The sequence below is a fragment of the Daphnia pulex genome, chromosome 7 (assembly GCF_021134715.1).
Source record: "Daphnia pulex isolate KAP4 chromosome 7, ASM2113471v1".
In the NCBI taxonomy this organism is placed as follows: Eukaryota; Metazoa; Arthropoda; class Branchiopoda; order Diplostraca; family Daphniidae; genus Daphnia; species Daphnia pulex.
In genome coordinates this window covers 2,620,480-2,637,278 of record NC_060023.1, presented here as the reverse complement: position 1 = coordinate 2,637,278, position 16,799 = coordinate 2,620,480, and the positions used below count along the sequence as shown (strand labels likewise).

General features: G+C 38.5%; 2 protein-coding genes and 1 long non-coding RNA gene across 6 annotated transcripts; 1 reads left to right on the top strand and 2 right to left on the bottom strand.

Annotated features, from left to right (window-relative positions):
• Window positions 1–117: 117 nt before the first annotated feature.
• Window positions 118–5,347, bottom strand: LOC124198816 (solute carrier family 12 member 3-like). 4 transcript variants are annotated; one of them, XM_046594856.1, is made up of 24 exons: window positions 5,128–5,347; window positions 4,958–5,050; window positions 4,649–4,879; window positions 4,425–4,584; window positions 4,259–4,354; window positions 4,149–4,167; window positions 3,842–4,079; window positions 3,663–3,777; window positions 3,451–3,590; window positions 3,261–3,366; window positions 3,104–3,195; window positions 2,798–3,035; window positions 2,602–2,723; window positions 2,379–2,514; window positions 2,268–2,307; window positions 2,008–2,179; window positions 1,683–1,924; window positions 1,473–1,612; window positions 1,258–1,408; window positions 1,082–1,191; window positions 896–1,010; window positions 676–815; window positions 505–616; window positions 118–431 (listed from the first exon to the last, which is right to left on the bottom strand). In XM_046594856.1, exons 2-24 carry the CDS (start codon window positions 4,979–4,981, stop codon window positions 296–298), a joined length of 3,075 nt encoding a protein of 1,024 aa, XP_046450812.1. In that variant the 5' UTR covers window positions 4,982–5,050; window positions 5,128–5,347; the 3' UTR covers window positions 118–295. The 4 variants fall into 4 exon arrangements, with proteins under 4 accessions (XP_046450812.1, XP_046450811.1, XP_046450810.1 ...); XM_046594855.1 differs by having other exon boundaries at window positions 1,258–1,405; window positions 4,425–4,590; window positions 5,128–5,346; XM_046594854.1 differs by having other exon boundaries at window positions 4,425–4,590; window positions 5,128–5,345.
• Window positions 5,348–6,709: 1,362 nt separating this feature from the next.
• LOC124198819 (sodium/potassium-transporting ATPase subunit alpha-B-like) lies at window positions 6,710–10,933 on the bottom strand. Its single transcript, XM_046594861.1, has 12 exons — window positions 10,873–10,933; window positions 10,607–10,756; window positions 10,238–10,441; window positions 9,805–10,171; window positions 9,266–9,733; window positions 8,582–9,196; window positions 8,161–8,514; window positions 7,840–8,096; window positions 7,681–7,775; window positions 7,445–7,619; window positions 7,151–7,383; window positions 6,710–7,056 (listed from the first exon to the last, which is right to left on the bottom strand). Exons 2-12 carry the CDS (start codon window positions 10,736–10,738, stop codon window positions 6,936–6,938), a joined length of 3,021 nt encoding a protein of 1,006 aa, XP_046450817.1. The 5' UTR covers window positions 10,739–10,756; window positions 10,873–10,933; the 3' UTR covers window positions 6,710–6,935.
• A 1,704-nt stretch (window positions 10,934–12,637) lies between these two features.
• Window positions 12,638–16,762, top strand: LOC124198843. The gene is made up of 3 exons (XR_006876740.1): window positions 12,638–12,939; window positions 15,281–15,438; window positions 16,650–16,762. It is a non-coding gene; the product is annotated as an uncharacterized LOC124198843 (long non-coding RNA).
• The last annotated feature ends 37 nt before the right edge of the window (window positions 16,763–16,799 follow it).

Below are 16,799 nucleotides of genomic sequence, written 5' to 3'. Positions count from 1 at the left end.
CTGCTACGAGAGTGTAAATATTTTGGAGGATGCGAACGCCAGACGTAACATCAATTATTTAATAAGTGGACGACTTCTTGCGTCACATCGACGTTTAAGATTTGAATAAATAAACGATAAATGTATATGCAATTCTTATTCATAGAGGACGTCTGGACGTATAAAAGAAACGAAAGTATGCAAAGAAAAATATTTTTTTAAAGTCAAATATTATCACCTTTTTTTGTCAATAACATGCAACATATACATATTTCCTTTTCGTAGCAAATTTCCAATAGCCAAACCAGGCAAACAGTTAGGAATAAAATGTCAACACAGAAGTTTGATTTCCGCGAACGAGCATAAATGGTGGCATGTTTGCCGTAAGGGCTTCTAACCATGCCATATACAACGGGGCACTGAAATCTCCTTTCCGAGTTATTGGCAAAGTCCTAATTGATTAAAACAAAATTTCATTTTTTGTCTAGAAATGAAATTTACTGCAATTTGTTTAAAAATTCTCACATGACAACCAAATTGGAATCCGATGAGTGATCCAGTAGCAATTCTCTCAATCTTAGGTGACGATCTGTTTTGTACTGAAAGGCTTCCAGTTCCTCCTTCGTTAGCAGAGGACCTATAAAATATTTAAATTTAGCTCGAACTTGACTATTTTACGAATATAATAGGGCATACCATTAGTTCCTGATTGTAACGCAGGCTGTAATATGTTATCGAACCACTTTTTTGTTTTTTCTTTCGGTGCCTCGTCAGCGTCAGTAATAATCACCAGATCGGAGTAATCAATCCGGAATTTGGAGAGCAAAATCGCCATCCTATTTTTGTAAATATGTTGATAAAATCAAATCATTTTTAAAACTTCTGGTAATAGGCTAGAAGAAAAATAATAACTAACCCTCTCTGATTTTTTTCTAGTTCGTTAAGACCACACGCTGTACAGAAAATGCGCAATTTAGTGGCGGCCCAGTTCGTGCGGTTGTTGATTATGACCGGCAGCAAGAGTGTCAATCCTATTCAAACAACTAAGGACGTTAATAAAATAATGTTGGAAATTATTCTTCGACCTCGTATGTTTTTATACCCCCGTCGTCACTTAGCCACCAAACGTCGATCGTATTCTTTTTCTGTTTTCTTTGGAATATGATGATATTGTTCAGTACGCTTTTAGGCAGGGGCTTTCCGGCAGTGTCTCTATTAAATTCACGAGTTTAGGTAATGGAAACGCTATTACAAGAATCTGTGTATGTTTGCTTATACCTAAAGGCGAGATTTTGCTCCATCTCACTGTCCTTTTTCTTATTTTTCGTCATGACACCTCCTTCTTTAGTGGACTTGATTTTCGATTGGATAATGGCAGCAGTAGATGCTATAACTTCCACTGTAGTTTCCACTGTAGCAGCATTTCCTGCTAAATAAAGGCAATGCCTAGTTGACACTACAAATCATTCATTTAACTTTGCAAATGTAATTACCAGGAGTATCTTTTTTCTCCTTGATTTTTTTATTAGTAGCTTTCAATATCATGTCGTCGACGTCGGCTAAAATTTCCGTGCAATCGAGCCCTTCTTTGAGACGTAGAATAGTCACGGCCACATTCATTTCAAATCCCGTGCTGAAGTGAAATCCCATCGTTAATAAACTAATTGATGTGTCAATGCAAATATTTAAAAAAAAAAACTTACTGAATAGTCAACACGTATTGTTCCAACGAATTTCGATCGCAAGTTGCCCAATCATTCTTGTATCCCATCATCAGAATGTTGGGCTTGACCTTGCCCACTCCCGAGAGACTGAGCATAGCGGTCACGCCTGTGTGTAAATCCGTGTTATCAGTAATAGAGAAGTATCCTTTGATTTTGGTGAACCGCAGGTAGCGATAAGCCTTGTTCTGGAGCTTGGAGCGCGTTTCATGCGTCAATCGCTCCTGTTTAACATTTATTCAATAGAGTTTAGCATAAAGGAAATGGAAACATGTATCGCACAAACTCATTGATTTGAATGTTTTACCTTGACAACATGTCCACAAATCATTAGCGAGTTGTTCTTGCAGATGAGATATGCGAAATCGACTAGAGCGGGGCGCGTGTTGGGCAGTCCGGTTAACACCAGAATCTGGGGCCTATAGTTCTTGGCATGTTCTTCGATATGGACAAGTTGTTGAATACTATTTAGAGCGATGCTGAATAATGTATATAATTACAAATATTATTAAAAATAACTTGAATTATTTTTATAATTAAAAATGAAGATTGGGTAGCAATATTCACCGGTATGTCTGAGCTTGGGTGGAAGATCCCCAATTTACCTCTTAAATTATGTAAAGATAATTTTCATAGCCACAACATCTTTGAAATATGTGTTTAAACTCTAAATTTTACCTGGACTTCGATAAAGAACGACGAAGTAGAAAAAAATTACTACTCCAATCGTAATCATTGCTATCGGAATACTTATAAGCATCATTGAGGCGATAGACAGAATACCCGTCAACAGACTCAGCCATGTGTTGTAATACTATGAATTTGAAAGTGAATATATCAAATTCGTCGTTTGAATGTTGTACCGGTACTTTGAATTATCCGAAATGTGTCTGGTGTTTACCTTAAACGTTGGTCGCCATCCGACGGGTTTGATTAAGCTGACGTGAAACGTCGAGAAATTCATGAGAGCAAACGTGGCGAGAAAGAAATTCGAAATCAGCAACGCGATCATATCCAATTCGGCTGAGAAATACAATTGTATGTTAATAAAATGTAGAAAAAAGATTAAAACAATAACATCTTAATTTTTTTTTTACCAATCAGCACGAACGCTAACGCTAGGATAAATGTGCAAGCGTATGCGCGAAGCGGTTGCTTCGTTGCTCCGTAGCCTTTTCCTAAGAAACCAATCATCCAGTAGGGGTACAGCTTATCGGCGGCGATGACTTCGAGTAAAGCCGGACAAGAAAAGAAATCAGAAAGGGCTGAGCTCAAGGTGGCCGCGAAACATCCCACGTAGTTGAGAGGAGCATAGGCAGAGACCAAAGCCATCGCCTGATCAAATTAAATACAATATTTGAAACCATAGTTTTAGTTTCCCGGCCCTTAACAATGTATTTTACTTGATAGTCGTAATAAAGTCCATAATTGCATGAGTGTGTCTCGTTGCAGTATAGGTTGGTACCGTTTTGCAGATCCTCGACGATTCCAGTTGCTATTCATATCAGTTGTGAAATTATGTTGAAAATTTTTAAAAGGATAATTTATAAATTTTTTTACCTGCACGAGTAACGGTGGCGGCACAAATGATAGCTACTCCAGCGTACGAAATACTGCAAATTATGATGGCCAATATCGTTCCTTTTGGAATAGCTTTATTTGGATTCTAGTTGGAAACGCATAACAATTTTCAGTTTATTAGTTTTTTGACATTTGGAGTGTTCAGTTATAAAATGAAATCGTTTTATACCTTTAAGTCACCGGAAACGTTTGCTCCGGCAAGAATTCCAATACTAGCCGGAAAGTAAACTGAGAATACGGAAATAAAGTTCTGCATTTGACCACCAGTTATGGTGTAAGATGGGCCCCAGTTCTCGTTCAGCAAATCGACTGTGAAAATGAAATTAGATTTTTTTAAAATGAGGTAAAGTAAAGAATGAATTTGGACGTTAATTGACTTACTACTGTATCCAATGAAACCTCTTGCTTCTTCCGACTCGGAAGTAGGTCCCATGATGCTTCCAACAATAAAATTACTTAACGAAATCAACATAACAATAAACATGGCATCCTTCATCTGTTAGTATTTTAATATTAAATTGTTTTAAATGTAATTCTAACAAATTTAGTAGTATTGTAACCTTGGTTTCATATTTGGCTCCCAGCCCGCAGATTGAGCAAATAAATATCAAAGTAGCGGTGCCTATGATACGGATGTCGTTGGTGGCTCCATCGACAATAATCACTCCGCCGTATTCAAACATCATGTCCTGCACGGCTTGTGAAAATCCGACCACATTGAGAGCGCAATCCAATATGTTAGCGATGGTAAAGATGATACCAATTGAACCGCCAAACTCTGGACCTAAAATTCTCGATCTGTATTTTTACGATGAACGCATGTTAGGGTAGAATGGATGTAAATCATATTGAATTGATGTACTGTACATGACAAAGTAAGTTCCACCTGAAATAAGAAATTTGATCGAAAGTTTTAATTTTTGTAACAAACTCTACAGTATAAATGCTTTGGTTAAACATTATTTTCATTTACGTACCTCCTCCAATCTCGCCATTGGTTGAGATGGCGGACATAGATAGGGCTGTCACCAATGTGATAAACGTCGATATTGCAATGATAACCAATGTTTCGCCTATAGTAAACAAATTTTGAAGTTTTAATCCTTTTGTTGTTTTAAAAAAAACCGGTTAAGTTTATGTAACCTATTCCTGCTTGTCCAACTACCCACGAAAGCCTCAGAAAGAGCATGACACCCCAGATGCTCATCATGTTTCGGATTAAGACTCCTTCGATCCAACCGAATTTGTGGTGAGTAAAATTGCCCTGATTTACGACATCCGGAGAAGCTTCCTCGAATGACTCCTGCCGCTGGTAAAACAATTTCATTTGTATTAAAAGCTTATTAAAATTGTATTAGCAATAATACCTGGGCAGCAGCATTGATTTCAGTTGGGTTGTATAGCTCGCGCAATGTTGGTCTGGTTATTGACATTTCATTACTGTTATTACCTGTCGTTGTCCTGTAGTTGTCAATATGGGGAACAGTGTCCCGACTGATTTTTCTAAATCGGTTGTTGTTGGGAAACGCAAGAGAAGCGCTCGAACTACCAGCACCGTCTTCTCCTGTCGGACCATTTTCATTGCTGATTGTTGCTGGCTAGAGAAATATGAATTCGGTGAACAAAAAAAAAACATGATACACATAATAAACTATAAATCGAAACATTCTCATTACAAAATCAAACGCAGGGTTCTCCATCCTCCTAGGGCGACAAAGATGATAATGCAAACCGCGATGCTCTATTGCCTTGAAATCGTCTGACGTAATCTATTTTTTAATTAACAGTGGCGTCACTAAAGGATAAGTCTATCACAATAATTTTTAATTTATACGTGAATTTTTACCTGTGCCTTTTAACTGATTATTTCAGTGACTAGAAAACCTAATATTGTCCAATGCGGGCTGTGAACAAAAGGATTATGATTCGAGTAACCCATCTGCGTCGGTATTTATTTGACTCTAAGAACTACGATAACTCGATAAGAAATTGGGTTACTGTTAGGAAAAGTGCAAATGTCGTTGCTGTCCATTAAAACTATACGTATACGTATTCCACTATTCCTATCTACCAGCCAAATTTTCTAGCGGCAAAACACTTGGGCGCGAGGTGGTTCAGTCGTTTATGAACGTTGTAAACATGAAAACCTTTGTGTTTATTTGTTTCGAAACTAGTTTTAATCCAGTTAGGTACATACAGTATAGATTAGCTATGAGGACAGTATTGAAACTGGTTTTCATGTGATTTTTGACCTAGCGTGTTTATGTTACTACCTGTGCGCCCCGCTTCTAAGTTCCAACTTCAAATTTGCGTCACAGCGTATGTAGTGCAACAAGTAATAATTCTCCTTCGAAACAGTATACACTGGCCAGCACCGAAAGGAATAATTCGTAATTGCGGGGCAATAAAAAAGCACGTTGTTGCTCAAGACCAGACATTAAAAATATTTTGGTAATAGAAATGTGATAATGTCATTTTTAATTGTATTCACTTAAATGAACAATCTCACAAGCAATCGTGTTTTTTTTTAAGCTAAGAAAGTTATAGAATAACACAAAATACTACACTGTGAGAAATTAAGAAATGAATTATTCATTTTAACACTTAATGGGAAATATTTTGAATCTACAGAAAATACAATTATAATTAAACTTTCTGGCGGTAGGATAAAACCGACTGAAACCGCTTCCAAAAACTCATGCGATCTCAAAGGACTATTGACCTCTGCAGCCTATCTCGTCTGATAAACCAACAAACAAACACAAAATTCGCGGTGAAATAAAAGTAAGGTATATATGTTTCAAATTAAAAATTAGTTAAGATACGAAATGTGTGCGTGGTGGTTTATGATTTTTCGAAAATCTGTAAATAGCAATTATAAAGTCCTCAACTGATTGTACAGCGGTGATGTGTCCGGATGTGTCAAAGATGTTGAAAGCTATAGGTTTCGCGTCCCATTTATTCTCTTTGTAACTGATGATAAGGGAAATTATAAAGCACTTGAAAACTGACTAGGATAATGCTTTTTCGTTTTTCCTCTCTGGATTTAGGTCATTAGGTCAAATAAAACAATCTCCATAAAACACAGCAGACGGTGAAATGAAATGTGTTTGTTGTCGCCGATACTAAAAAGAAGATTTAAAAAGCACGCCCGGGCCGAATCCGTTTGGCTCGTCTGTGGCCACACTTGATATGTCTGTACGACTAGCTCCGAAACCCCGTCCCGGCAATGGTGTGAAAATTAGACTTGATGAAGCAATAGGGTCAACTTATAAGGGGTCTGTTGAGCTTTTAAATTTAATATCAATTTGGCTCTTCACATTTATTCCTTCTAATATACAGCATACTCTCGATAAGTATAAAATATTATTTACATATTTGAAGATGTAAACGTGCTGTTCAAAATGCAAATAATAGAATACGATATATCTATTCCGACCAATGTTTATTGTCAAGAAGAAACCTTTTCATGATGGCAGTGTTTACGATAGTTACATTTTTGTCATTAGGTATTCATTCCCAAACAATCTTACTTCATTAATGCAGCAAGTCATTAATTGTTGGTGGAAGCACACAATAATTGTATTCTCTTGTCTTTAGTATAGCTGAATTATTTGTTTTCTTTTAATTCTTATTTTACCCAAAAGATTTTCTCTAGTAATATGTTTCCTTCTCTACCCAACCGTTGGGATGGCGACGGATAATATATTTGCGGATCTCGTCGTAAACGAAAATCAAAACAGCAAATGGCATTGCTGGCAACCACCAGCAAAACCTTTAGAAAGCAGAAAATTATTGTTATCGGCATTTCAATAAGAGGATTCAATTACTACACTTGAATGAGAAGATGGATCAACACTTAAACTTACTTGAGCGGGTACATGCGGAGACCTTTGTCCATGCCGGGAGTGTAGGAGAGGAGGCAAGCAACGGCCGTCTCAAAGAAGAGACCGAAAGTGAGAACGTGATTGCGCATGCCCTGCTGGAACAGCGAATTGCGTCTGGTTTTGCAAATAATCAAATCAGTCCACTGAACGATCACGATTGAGACGAAGAAGGCCGTGTGGCAGGTGAACTCCAATTGTTTGCGGTGTTCGTAAGTCTATTTGAAAAATGTTGAGTTAAAATCAAAATGAAATTGGAAAAATAAATTTATGATGTACCCATTCTTGTCCGTAGGAATCTGGGAGATCGTTGATGGCCTTCGAGTCCCATCGCTTTCGCAGATCAAATAAATACATTGGCCAGAAACCGTTTTCGGCCATGATCACAAAGTAGGTGAAGAAACCAGCGGCCGCTTGCATCATACCGATTTGACCGTAGGACATGGAAATCAATCTAGAATATAGATTCCATTAACTTTCTGTTTCAAAAATTGATGCAGCCAACAAATTGTTACCTATCGTTGACAAGTTTGTCCGTTTGAGCGTTACGTGGGCGCCTTTTCATGATGTCAGATTCCGCCTCTTCGTAAGCCAGTGAAATGGCCGGTACCTAATTTGTAATCATACCGTCAGCTGACAAATTAGAATATAATCGATTTGATCAATATGCACACCATGTCCGTTCCGAGATCGATGCAGAGAATTGTAACGGTGCCGAGCGGCAACGGAATGCCCAATGAAATAAAAGCCAAGAACGGCGAAAGCTCCGGGATTTTGGAAGTTAAAGTGTAAGCGATGGATTTTTTCAAGTTGTCGAAAATCAGACGGCCCTCTTCTACTCCAGTTACGATCGAAGCGAAATTGTCGTCAAGCAAAATCATATCGGCGGCTTGTTTAGAGACATCAGAGCCAGCAATACCCATGGCCACACCTTAAAACAAACACCCAATAATTAATTTTTATCCGAGGGATTTTTAAAATCAAGTTAGACGTACCGATATCAGCTTTCTTCAAGGCTGGCGAATCGTTAACACCATCGCCTGTGACGGCCACAATGGCACCGGCACGTTGGCAACCCTCGACGATGATGAGCTTTTGTTGGGGAGAGGTCCGGGCGAAAACGATTTCGGAATGATTACGTAAGACTGCGTCAAGTTGGTTAGCATCCATGTCACGCAGCTCCAAACCAGAAATCACTGCTGCAGAGGCGTCGCGCGGATTCACTCTATCTACCGGCACGTTCAAACGAGCGGCAATATCTTCAACTGTCTCGCTGTCGTGCGTAATAATGCCCACTGCACGAGCAATAGCTTTGGCCGTGATCGGATGATCGCCTGTCACCATGATAACTATAACGGGAGAAAAAAATGTTTGAAATTCAGCCTACTGCCACATAGTGAAATGAATAATAAATACCTTTGATTCCGGCTGAACGGCATTTGGCTACGGCGTCGGGAACAGCTGCTCGGGGTGGATCAATCATGGAAATGAGGCCAACAAAACGAAGTCCAGTGATTGGGAAATTGATCTCGTCAGCGTCGAATTTGTAGCCTTTCGGGAATTGGTCGAGGGGTAGGTGAAAATCGCAGAAACCTAAAACGCGCTCGCCCATTCCACCCAATTCCATGTAAGCCGAATTAAAAGCTTCCTTCATTTTCTCATCCATAGGTCGGTCCTCTCCGTTAATGAATACGGTCGTGCAGAGATCAAGGATTCTCTCCGGAGCTCCTTTCATGGCCAAGAAATATCGGCCATCTTTCTTGTCTTCGTTTTCGTGAATAGACACTTGATACTTGTTGCTTGAGTTGAATGGAACTTCGCAAACTTTTGCATTACGTGCCCGAATGGCCATAGCTTCACCAGTGGCTAATTGGACACATTTGAGCAAAGCGGCTTCGGAAGCGTCTCCGTTAACATTCCGTTGCATAACAGGAACGGCTTGTTGTCCACTTTCAAATTCGGCTCGACTGCACAGACAAGCGACGCGACACAAAGCTTTCCAACCGGAACTCGTCTTGTCGTATTGGGCACCTTCAAATTATTATGATAATTAAAAGTTTGCATAAATTTTTAACTGATGCGGCGAATTTGAATAAATACCGGTTTGATTTTCGGTGGTGTCGGCTTCGATGACTTTGTTGTCGAACCACATGTGAGAGACTGTCATGCGGTTTTGTGTCAGAGTTCCGGTTTTGTCGGAGCAAATAGTCGAAGTGGATCCAAGGGTCTCGACGGCTTCCAAGTTCTTAACTAAACAATTCTTCTTAGCCATGCGCTTGGCCGTCAGTGTTAGACAGACTGTGACGGTGGCCAACAATCCCTCAGGAACTTTAGCTACGATGATACCGATCAAAAAGATGGCAGCCTCTAAAAAGCTGTAACCTAGAACCATGGCGAGGATGAAAAATATGACACCCAAACAGACGGCCACTACGGTAATGATGTGAATGAAACGCGAGATCTCTCGGGCAATCGGAGTTTCTCCCGTTTCCAAACCGGAAGCCAATCCAGCGATACGACCCATCACCGTGTTGTCACCGATATTAATCACGATACCGCGAGCCGTACCTATTTGGACACAGTAAATTATTCTTTGCACTTGCGCATCAAATATTTGAGAAAAATTGTATAATTTATACCTTCAACTGCGTTGGTTGAAAAGAAAGCCAAATTTTTGGTTTCTAGTGGATTGTTATTGGTGAACTCCGGAGTGCGGCTTTGTGGTTCCGATTCTCCCGTTAGTGAAGAGTTGTTGACTTTAAACTGTCGGGCCTCCAAGATACGGATGTCGGCCGGAACACGGTCTCCAAATTTGACTTCCACCAGATCACCGATCGTGAGCTGTTCAGCCTTGATGGTGGATTTTTGGCCGTCGCGGATGACAAGAGCAAATTGCGGCACCAAATTCTTGAAAGACTCCATAATCTTGTTGCTCTTCCTTTCTTGGAAGTAGGAAAACATGGCCGTCACTACCACGACTACCGTCAGTGCGATGCCGAGATACAACTGAAAATGAATTCTCATTAAGCGTTATTGTGTAATTAGATTTCATTCGATTTTTAAATAACTCACGTTATCGCCTAGGACTTCAGGATTTCTGTAGATTTCAATTGAGTAAGCCACGTAGCAGAGGACGGCGCCGATCCACAAGAGCATTGAGAAACCGCCGAAGAGCTGGTTGCAGAATTTCACCCATTCCGGCGTTGTCTTGGGAGGCGTCAGGGCATTAGGTCCATCACGTTCGTAGTTGGATTTAGCTTGCGCTGTCGTCAAGCCCTATTTAAAAATTCAATAACAAAATATTCTTTAGTGTAGTATTGGATTGACATGTAAATTGAAAGATAGTGCGTATATATGATGCTAGCAATTTTAACTGAATGCAATCAAACGATTGGTTAAGAACACACAGAGTGATGAAACAAATGAAGTGTGATAGCTCACCTTAACTGGGTCGCACTTCATACGACGGTAAAGATCCTCCACCGGGATGCGATGCTCGTCCAATTCCAATTCACGTTTCAAATCGTCCAAATTACCTTTAATTTTTTTCTTTGAATCTTTTGGACCCCCCATTCTGGAATCCGGTTCAGTCTACAAAAAAAAACGAAACAGAAAAAAAAAGGAAGACCTTCATGCATCAATCACATTATTAAACATGTGAGAATAAAAAATAAATAGAATGTGTTAATCAATTATTCTTTTTTTACTTGCAGCAGGAAGAAAAAATTATAGCCGCACTCAGTGGCTCTGCTCTTTCAGCCTGAAGAGAATTCAAACAAAGACTCCAGAATATATAACCCCCGAAGATACCATCTTGATCATTGGTCATTATTTGTCCCACTTAATTTACGATTCTATTCGCATCACGAAATCGACGCGTTAGCCGAGAATGATAGAAATCGAACTGGTGTTGACCAAAATTGTTTTCCTTTCTCGTCAAATCATCAAATCATCGTCATCCGATGACGTGATTGAAGGGGAAGATAACGAGCGGCTTCAGTTTACGTCACAAAATTTACAATTTTGGCTGTCTCTATTCGCCCAAAACTGACTTGAACTCAATGCAGTTATTTTTTATTCTTTGTGTTTAGTGGTGTATAACTAGTTATGGAACACAAGAGATATAAGAGATATAAGAGCTCACCGTTAAACTGTTTGAAATTCGTCCTGAACTGGTTGTAACCCAACAAAAGTTTATCTCCTGTTATACTCTGTCCGGAATTCCGGCATCTAATCCACGACAAGTTTTGGCTTTGTCACTTCACACGGTTGATGTGAAACAGGTCTTATGTCCCCAAAACCAGTGGCAATTAATTCAGTCTGGTGTAAAGTACTGGTATCCTATGAGAAGCATTCGAACGATATTAGATAAATCGGCAGTGAAAGTCCTGAATTGTTAGTTCCGTGTTCCGTCCAGCCAATTCTTAGTGAAACGGCGACAGCCCATAAACATCAATCAATTTGAACAATCCTTCACGTCGCCGAAAACGACCAATCGATTTACAAAATAATATAGTCATAGGCCTATCAAGATCTTGACCAACACCGCCAGTTCATGAAACATACATTTTCAATCGGGGACAATGTTTGAAATATAATAAAATTCATAAAATTGTTCTGATTAGTTTGGACAATCACGTAATAGGCCTATACCGGCCTATACGTGGTCTTGTCCAACTCAATTCCAATTAACGAATGCATATAATATTTTAAAATACTTCAGCATAATTTTATCACTAATCGAATCGTTCCCAACATAATTTTTTTATAATAGTTACAGTATACATTTTTACCGCTATAGGCCTATAGGCCGGTAAAACAGTCAACGTCGACGTCAACGTCATATTTTCGACAGGCTGAAGGCTATGTAATGTATGCACTCTCTCTCTTCGGCAGAGTGATGCCATTTGACGGCTAGCATAATTATAATAATTAAAGAATTCAAACTCCGTGAAAATCATTCTTAATCACTGAGAGAACGTTTGTGTTGCTATGCGGTAATTTATACAAGTCATTGAACAACCGTCGAGTATATTGATCTCATGTGTTTATGATGTTGTGAAACGATGTCAGCGCAGTTTAAAAAATGCGATGACGCAAACATATACTAGTAACAACTAGGACTGCGTTAGTTCCGTTCTCGAGGCCACACCTACTTTAGATTTCCCGGCCAAGGAGAATTGGTAGCAAATATAGATTAGAAAAGGGAATGACGTCCTGCGTTAATTGAAACACTCTGCTGGGAACCAAAGATTAGTTTCGGTGACAACAGTAAATGCAGCAGGTTGTACAGCAGCAAACGATTGAAACCGCATTCTTCCGGCTCGGAGCAGTAAATGTATCCATCTAGTCTTGGTGGTTTGAAATGTTGACATGTTGAAGTAACATAACTGGTTACATTAACCGCTTTGATACAGAAGCGTGGAAATGAGTTGCTGCATTGAGTTCCAGTACCATCTGGACGATCGAGATGATGACGTAAATGGGAAACAATTTTCGCTCTTGTCTCCTCCTACCATCATCACGTCACCTAACGGCAAGGGCATTTCAACAACAAGAAAAAAGCTATTCCGGCCAACACTGTAAAGTGTAAATTTGTATCCGTACTCTTCGGTTAGTGTTTGTGATGATGCGCACAGAATATGAGATTGATTGCCGGTCGGTGTCAGCCATCAAGTTGGTCTCCGAGGTGATAAATTCAGTTGACTTTAGTCAAGCGCGCCTCAGACTGAAAAAAGTATCCTTACCGAGTAAACACTCTTCTCCAACTTCAGGTAACAATAGACTCTTGCCGCTATTACTGGTTTTGGGGTTATATAGCTTTAATCACGTACAAGAAAACATTACGAACGAACGAATATAGGCCTACTCTATTAATCCAAAGAAAGTATAGAACGAAACACAGGCCATTATTTTGTATTTATTTCGACTTAAACTTTATTTTGGAGAAATTAAGAAAATCATTAGCATGTCGTAAGTGCTCCCATAGAGTAGGCCTACTTTATGACGAAACAGATGAAATGTTTTAGTAAATCAATACGTTTTCATAGGCAAAAAAAAAAAAAAAAATCTTTGGATAGTGTTTTATTTGCTCAAAATAGATAGACGTTGTACTATTGGGCATTGGCTGTATATAGAAAATTATTAGTGATATGAATAGACGAAGTTTATAAAAACAAATTAAAGCGGGGTAATTGCAGTTTGCCCCAAAGGTCGGCAATACCCTGAATTCGTTTATTGATTTTAAACTTGATAGGCTTTACTTTTAATAAAAATTTAAAAAAAAAAATTCAGGGTTTAATCGTAGCCTAATTGTAATTTGCTCATATTTGACACGCGTGCATCTAGTCTAGTGTGATGAAGGAGACAAAAACATTTAAAAAAAAGAGACGTTGAGCATCGCTTCAACAGTTTGTTGCCTTTTGACATGTTACATTTTACTGGAACACACTTATTAATTAGGGCCTAAGTATAATACACGCACTATTATTCTAGAGCATTATTCTATTTTGCAGTATAGGGCTTTAAAAGGTCGTTATATTCACGTTCTGACTAAATGTGTAAGATTGGTGATATAAGCAATTCTATGCACGTAAACACATCAAAAGTTGGCGATCGCTTTGGAAATAATTATTTACTTCTCATTCCCGCTGCATATCCGGCATCATCCCGCTGAAGCCGCGTCATGAATTGAGCTAATTTTAAAGAAAGAGAGAGAGAGATAAGAAAATTGAGCTCAGATAGGGATGAGGGTTTTAGTGGAGGCCAAACTCTTTATCTCTGCAGTATAAGGATAGCGAAGGATATTGCTTGATTATTTGAATTTAAAATTAATCTTCACATAATAAGTCCCGTCGCTTGCCAATCCACCAAGTTCATATATGTAAGCCGGGTTTGAATTTTCTTTCGTTTCGTGTAGGCCCATAAAAGTTAATTGTGCGAATTAATACAAATTTAAGGCGTGATCGTGTTGCTGGGGAAAGCCAAAAGGTGTTGAATTCCGATTGATGTGAAAAAGAGCTTGGATCTTGATAAATGTATACAATCCGTTCAGCAGTTTCCGGTCGCAGGAAATTGGTTTAAATGTAATCGATATGGGGTAGAAAAGTCTATCGATTTAGTTGGGCCTTCCAAACATCGTCTGACGTCTGCTTTTTCTATTTTGTTCACGTTCACAAAACTTGTCCACGACTTGATACTTTGAAAATGAGAAGATAGTTAGGATTGGAGGCGATAAGGACAGGATTAAATGTGTTAATGTTAATACTATTTCAATTGCAATCAAAGGTATGGGTTTCGATTCATAGTATAATTCGTCACAATCAAAATCTGTTTAAAAATGTTTAGTTTTTAGTTTATGCATAACTTGTTATAGTTGAGAATCTTTATTTTTGTTTGTGTTAGGTTGATTTATGACCAGTTCAAAATTTGGCAATTGTAAATGTAGATCTATCAGAAAAAAAAATCATAAATCTAGATCAAAGAGAGCATGGTTAACGATTTATACCATAGAATTCTTTACCTAGCAACACAAACTATCACCAATAATAAGCAATGAAGTTATAACCAACATGTTTTTCACCGGCAAAATTACGTTATTCCTGCTGTAAATATCCGCATGACGTGATACTGGCATTTCTTTTTTTACGGTGACAAAACCGGTGTTGTACAACTATATCTGGTTCCAACGTTTTATACAATTACCGAGTGTGTAGTAGTCGCAATGAGTTCACGCCAGTTTTTAACTAAATGCTGACTAGCCTACATGACGTAATCCGAAACGAAAGAACTTTGTTTCTTCATCACGTCGGCAAACTGCGATTACAGCATCAATTCCCATGTCATATCGCTGTGGCCATTAAATTTTACCAAGGTTATTATTTGATTGCTCAACAAGATAAACAATCAATTATATAATTGCGTTGATGTTCAGCTCAGTTCTGGATAAAATCTTGTGACGTCAATCGGAGACAGCGTACTAATAACTAATATGCTTCGCCTTTCCAATCATATACCTTACATTACGTCACTAAATATTACGATGTGATTAAAAATCAATTTTTAACCATCCAATACCAGTTTGATCATTATTTCTACTTTTCTGCTATTGACTAGAAGAGATCCAAGAGTTTTTACCGGTCATTGCTGGTCAACCTCCAAGTTGGTCGAAGTGACGTCCAGAGATGATATATTCAGCATTCAAACTGGAGTTGTCTTCAGTCTCAAAGCAGCATTACCTTGCGTGCTGCCGGCATGCTTCCTTTGAACGTCAGGTAAGAACTTTTCTTCATTTTTACAGTCTCATCTCTCATGTTCTCATTTGATTATGCATTGTAGTAAGAGCTCTTTGACACTCTTTTTGCGTTAATCTTATGCTGCGCCAATTAAAAAAAGGGTAGTCAACGACGAGGCCTTCTACGTGCTAAGTTTTTGAGTAAGTTATCGTTGGGCACTGGTAAAGGCATAGCTATTATACCTACAGGGGGGTCATACTTTCATGTGACGCCTTTAAATAAGACAGACTTATTAGATTTCACATTTTTCTAAACAAGCTTTCCTGCATGAGAAACCCTCGTGAATAAATTACTTTTGTGCTTTTTGTTGTAACCATAAATTGAATGTATTTTCAATTTATTTTTGTCAACTGACGCTTCATGCTGTAACCTGGCACTTGTCTTCCTTTTCCTGAAGTATGACCACTGCTCCGGCTCACCACCGGCTGAGCGGTTAAAAGTTACAGTCCTGGTCATCATGTTACTCATATCATTCTACTCATGCTCTCATAGCTTTGTTCCGGAACTGACTCTCAATGCAACCATACCCTTTTCGAAATATTTCTTCTTCTATCCAGTACTATTTATTGGTGGGGTAACTGATTCCTGTAGTTAAACTCGACAATTAAATCCAGTTGATGGGATGTTTATTTTGTCTTTTATACGAGCTACGCACATAACATGGAAAATAATTATAGCTGGCCTACTATTTGGTGTTATACTACCCAGCACATTTTCTATTTTAAGAAGTGATCGAGTTGTGGTTATGAGTTATGACGTATGAGTTATGCATCAGACGCATTTTAATTGAATGGAAATGTCCACGTCGGCTAGATAGCCAGCACGTTTCTCAATATTTCTAGTCTTTAAGCTTCTAATCGTATTAGCTTTTCTTCTCCTGGAGTTCCGGTTGCTATCCCCAAAGAATTTGCTTTTATATTTTGGCAATCATTTGATTTTGTATTTATCACTGTTTTGTTTCAACTCTTGTTAATTTTGATCGTTTTTCAAATACTTTATTTGATTTAGTATTTTACTGTCATTCCAAGAAAAAGACCGAGTTTTGTTCTTTGTATAAGTTTTGTATTTCCATTTTCTAATTAGACTGTATTGGCTTTACAGCACGTATATAGTTCGGTGAAAAAATGAATAATTCCTAATATGATTCAGAACCATAATAATACCCTTTACTTGCTTATACTCTTTACAAGGTGGAGGAGACAACCATAAGTGTGCTGTGTTCAGTGGCACCGATATTTATATCACTACTAGACAACAGTCAACGCGGTTACAGAAAAAAAACATTTGAGCCCAACAAGTAAAAGTAATTTACACTTAATTGTTCTAGTTTCTAAAGTTAC